At 33.5% G+C, this 5,680-nt stretch overlaps 1 protein-coding gene across 2 annotated transcripts; it reads right to left on the bottom strand.

Annotated features, from left to right (window-relative positions):
• Positions 1–657: 657 nt before the first annotated feature.
• Positions 658–3,252, bottom strand: LOC142607807 (tropinone reductase homolog At5g06060-like). Of its 2 annotated transcripts, XM_075779438.1 has the most exons (5): positions 3,000–3,252; positions 2,504–2,711; positions 1,366–1,582; positions 1,175–1,281; positions 658–1,027 (listed from the first exon to the last, which is right to left on the bottom strand). In XM_075779438.1, the coding sequence occupies exons 1-5, from the start codon at positions 3,074–3,076 to the stop codon at positions 845–847; spliced, it is 792 nt and encodes a 263-aa protein (XP_075635553.1). In that variant the 5' UTR covers positions 3,077–3,252; the 3' UTR covers positions 658–844. The 2 variants fall into 2 exon arrangements, with proteins under 2 accessions (XP_075635553.1, XP_075635552.1); XM_075779437.1 differs by having other exon boundaries at positions 1,175–1,582.
• Between the last annotated feature and the right edge of the window lie 2,428 nt (positions 3,253–5,680).

Here is a 5,680-nt window from a genome sequence, read left to right as displayed (position 1 = left end):
AGAACCGTACGGTTCGACCACGGTTCGAACGGTTTCATGCTTTTATGTCATAGAGGGGTTCTCAGTACTAAAAGAATTGCAATAGTGAGAGGTTCACGGTTAACTGGGTCGGACCGTATGGTTCGGTCCGGGTCAGAGAACCTTAACTTTATACTTTCGCTTTTGCATTTATACTATCATAATATGGTGGATCAATGTTAATATTTAACCAAAAAAAAAAAACCAATGATTTTTCATGTTACTTTCCCTACATTGCTTAACCATGATAATCGTTCACTAATGCCAACCATAGTTTTATTAGAGAACAAAATGGTAACCTACTTGAAGCACTTGACAAGGAAGAAATTTAAAATTAAGGGTTCGTTTGGAAATCACTTATTTTGCTGAAATTGAAAATTGAAAACCGCTTATTTTGATGGAAGTATGTAGAAAAAAGCTAAAAGCTGACTTTTGGACTAATGTGACCTACTTAATAGTGAAATGAGACCCACTTTAGGAGAAAAAATAAGCTAAGTTTTTCTCAAATTCCAAACGCAACTAAGATCCCTCTCATGAATCCAAATCGAAAGGTCCAACCAGTAGCAGAGTGCTATGTGTTCTGATCACAAAAATAACCACCCTTCAACATAAACTAAACATGAAATAAATCAATTTCACTTGCCAAAAGACTCATATCTATGCATGCAATAGTATAATAGTTTATTGGTGATTACATGCATACATCATAATGTAACAAAACTAATTAGGGACATGCAAAAGAGATCAAACTGAAATTGCCTTATTATGCAATACTACAAAGTATGTAAACTGGCATTTGTTTGCGCTAATTCTGAACCATATATGCTTATGGGAACGTGAAGCCATTCACCGTCATACCTCCATCGACACATATAGTTTGCCCGGTCATGTACGAGGCCGCTGGTAGGCATAGGAATGCTACCAAGGAAGACACCTCTTTGGGCTCTCCAACGCGTCCCATAGGTGTTCGAGAGATAACAGCATTGAAAAAGTTTTCATCATCCAAATACTACAATAAAAAAGGAAAATAATAATTATGACATAATTTAATAAGCTAGTAATTAATTTTGGTAGGTTAATAGGTTAAAATTCTACCGTATCTTTAAAAAAAAAAAAAAGGAATTAAAGCACACTGGTGTGATGAAAAGGTCATTACAGGTTGGACTAAAGGGGTCTTGATGTACCAAGGTGCAACACAATTGGTCCTTATATTATCTTTTGCCCACTCGCATGCCAAATTTTTTGTCACCTGATTCATTGCCCCTGCATACTTATAAAGACCTTCAATATTGTAGCTCAAAGTAGTAAAAATACAATCCAAAAAATGATGAGACAAGCCTAGGTTACCTTTACTTGCTCCATATATGGAGCCCCCACTGACTGATACAACCCCACAAACTGAAGACACAAAGACAATGCTTCCTGCTGACGAAGCTTTCAATAGAGAATGGGCAAGTTGGCACAAGTGATAAGCTGATTCAAAATTTGTGGCCATGATAAATGAGAAATCTTGGGCCGTATACTCCAAGGTCGGTTTTGTTTTGTTTGTCCCAACATTGTTAATCTATATCCATGCATTTATTGAACAACAGCACCAATTAGGAAACATACTATGTAAAAAATGCCATTAATAAATTGACATAATATATAAATTTCTGGATGATTTGTTTAAAAAAGCTTATTTGCATCACTATTTCAAAACAGTTATGCAAACATCTCATCAAAAAAAAAAAAAAAAAACATTTATGTAAATACATACATAAAAATATGTCTAAAATACAACTTTAAACATAAGGTCTCGTTTGGGAGGAGGGAATGAAATGGAATGAAAGGAATAATTTTAGAATACTCTTCCATTCCCTTATTTGGGAGTTTAAATGGAGGGAATGAAAACTCTATTCCCTTGTTTGAAAGTGTAAGTGAGAGAGAATGAAATGAGTAGGAGGGAATACTCATTTCTCTCTATTCCCTTAAAACCTCAAATTTTCATTCTTCCCGAAATTGGGAGGAATGGGAGGGAATGAAATTAGATTTAATGAATTTTTTACTAAAACTCCTAAAATACCACTATATATTCAACCATTTATTTTAAAATAGAGGTCTAATAGTAATATTGTCATAAAATAATTTCATTCTATTACATTCCCTCTATGTTACTCCCAAACAAGATTACTTACATTCCATTCATTTTCATTCCTTTATTTTAAAACGTTCAATCAAGGTTACTTAATTTCATTCCATTCCATTCTTTTCCATTCATTTCCCTTACTTAAATACATTCTATTCCATTCCATTCCTTTATAATCATTCAATTCCATTCCACATTCCCTTATGAACTCCCAAAAGAAGCCTAAGTGAAGGATTAACCAAAAAAATAAAAAAGCATAACCAAGGGATGACTTCCATTCCCTTATGAACTCCCGAAAGAAGCCTAAGGGAAGGATTAGCCAAAAAAAAAAAAAAGCATAACTAAGGGGTGACTTACAAGGATGTTAAGTTTCCCATTAAAGAGATCAGAGGCAGTGCTAATTAGAATCTCTCTTTCAGCTCTAGAGGATACATCGCACACAGAACCAGTGACTTGGAGACCCTTCTTCCTCCATTCACTTAAACACTCATTAAGGTCGACTTCGTTTCGAGAGCATGTATGCACAGTTGCTCCAAAACCTGCTAGTTCCTCCACAATAGCATGCCTAGTCACAAAATAATAGAAGAACGTCATTTTTTTTTAGCGAATCAGTGCGTTGAGAACATTGCTTAAGCTTCTTTTGAATGAATATACTATTATGAGGTGAATCACTTAATATAATTGAACTGATGATACGTATCATACTATCATGCATAAAAGAGAGCTACTAGCTGGAAAGTATTATGTTTGAAAATATTAGCAAGAAAAAGTAGTAACAATAAGTTATTAATGAAGCTTTCTAGTTAAAAACAATAGCAACAAAAGGAACACAAGAGGGAAAGAAAGTAGGGACCCTATTCCTTTGCTTCCACCGGTAACAAGAGCAGTCTTGCCCTGAAGAGACCATCTACTGTTATCGGGCTGAGCCATTCTTTGAGTCTTTCACACCCTTTGTAACTATTGTCGAGACTTGTGGCACAAAAGGTGAACAACACAATTACATATTTAGCACACAGGAATGAGTATCCAATCCAAACACAAAAGAATGAAGAGTAGTACTAAAAGTATGTTTGTAATACCCAAGTTTAGCAAAAAAAAATTTGTAATACCCGAAAAAAAAGTTAAAAGGAAGGGTATTTAAGAAAATCTTTTGTGGGGTCAATTTTATAATTTATAATTATAAGGGAGTTCTTAGAAAATAAGGTTGAAACCCTAGCTATATATAAGCTTATTAAAAGTCAACGTATATGGAGAGATATTTTGAGAGAGAAAACTACCCAAAGGATTGAAGTGGAGAAGGATTGACTACATCCTTGAGGTAAGAGCTTAAGAAATCTTGTCCTTTTGTCAAATTTAGATTTTGTGGTATTAGAATATTTTCTTATGTGGGTATTATGGCCAGCAGTGAAATTATTTAATTACTTGAGAGTTTTAATGATGCGAACAAAGAAATGCTTGGATTTATTTTTCGATAAACTAGACGCTGTTACTGCAGATTTTTCTATGTTCAGTAACTTAATATTTTTCTATACCTTCGTGCATTAAGCGTAGAAAGAAGCCGCATATTTTTCTCAAAGGGTTAGGTGTTTTGCACAGACTTTCTTTCAGTAACAGTGTCGAAGTAGGGGACTTGATGGAAAAAAAAAAAAAACCTTTTGTGCCTAGGCTTTGAGTTCTGATATGCCATCATAAAAAGACAAAAAAAAGACAAAAAAAAAAAGAAATAATGGTTGTTTTCCCTATAGGGCCATGTGCCTAACTGTACTTGGAGTTGTCATCTCAAAAGATGATAATGGTGGCAAGTGGTAGGAAAAAACAAATAAATTTTATCTGTAAAGTCTAGGTGATTTGATTTAGATGATAAAGCCCAAGTGATTTGATTTAGATGATATTGTCATGTATCTAGTCTTGTTCTTATCTCAAAGTGAACTAAGGGTGACAGGTGACATAAAGTAAAGGATGATTTGATTTAGATGATAAAGCCCAGGTGATTTGATTTAGATGATATTGTCATGAATCTAGTCTTGTTCTTATCTCAAAGTGAGCTAAGGGTGGCAGGTGGCATATATATATATATATATATATATATATATATTGAATATGTGGATTTTTGTGAGTTAATAATGAAGAAATTATTAGTTTTTTTAGTCTCTCTTCTGGCTGGGTACCGTAATAAGTTTTTCTTGAATTATTTTGATTATTGAGTATAGTGCTTGAAAATTGTTTAGGTGATATCTAAGGATCTTATAGAAAGTGTTAGGGAAAAGTTCTTTGTGGTGAGTTAGTTGAGGTAAGTAACCTTATCTTAATTAGGTTTTAAACTGCTTATATTAATGTATTTTTAACTACTGAAAATTGTTTATAATTGTTAGAATTTTTATTTCTATTGTATTATTGATTTAAAGTAAAGGATTGTTATAAATATATTTTAATACTGAGTATATGATTTTTATATACATGCTTGAATAAGATATATTTTTGTTAGAAACTATGATTTTATATATATGATTCTGGATAATCTAACTATGAATTGATTCTGATACCCAGCCAATGGGGGTTATTCATTGGTACTCTGATACCCAACCAATGAGGGTTATTCATTGGTATTTTGATACCCAAACCAATGGGGGTTATTCATTGGTACTCTAAAAAATATAGCGTGAGCATAGTCATAAGATTGTTAAGAATATGAATTACGTTTGAATATTTGAACTATTTTGAGTCCTTAAAACTACATATTTGATTTTGGAAATGTTTGTATATTTGAACTATTTAAGTCCTTAAAACTACATATTTGATTTTGGAAATGTTTGAGTATTTGAACTATTTTGAGTTATTAAAACTGCTTATTTATTTTTGGAATCTATTGTAAGTTATAGCTTTTGATATATGAAAAATCGAGTACTTTCTAAACCATCTATGATATATTTGTAAGATTAAAGTATGTGATCTATTTGCAACTTATTATTTTAAGACTATGAAATTTCTTTAGTTATTTTTGAAAACCCATAGTATATCATAACTTCTGAAGACTCATATTACATCTTATTACTTTACAGATCTATTGCTTGATAGAACTTCTTAGGATTTTGGTTACTTATTGAGTTGTTAGCTCACCCTTTTTCCTGTAAGGTTGAAATTTATCAACCATTATGTTGGCTTTATTCCGTGCCAATTTGCTTGTAATTCAGCACTTAGAAACCCTGTATTTAGGTGGGATTCATGTAAGGGTAGTGTGTGAGAGAGTATGAAGGAATGCTCAAGAATGTGCAGTGAAGCAAGGACTCGCGGCTAGCAAGCCGCCAGATGATGCACACGAGCGAAGCGTGCTGAGAAGTTGAACAGTCACGCCAGCTGGAGCACTACAGGACAAAGAGTCCAGTCTGGCTATTCTGTTTGCTCACGGCTGGAACTCGTGACTCAGTCAAGTCGCGAGTCCAAGTCGCTAGCCAGCCTTGTTTGGAAAATATGACTCTTCGCATTCCTTTCTCACCCTAGATAAATACCCCTTATACCCACGAAATGTAGAGAGCT

Source organism: Castanea sativa, chromosome 8 (assembly GCF_040712315.1).
Source record: "Castanea sativa cultivar Marrone di Chiusa Pesio chromosome 8, ASM4071231v1".
In the NCBI taxonomy this organism is placed as follows: domain Eukaryota; kingdom Viridiplantae; phylum Streptophyta; class Magnoliopsida; order Fagales; family Fagaceae; genus Castanea; species Castanea sativa.
This window is presented reverse-complemented; position numbering and strand designations above follow the sequence as displayed.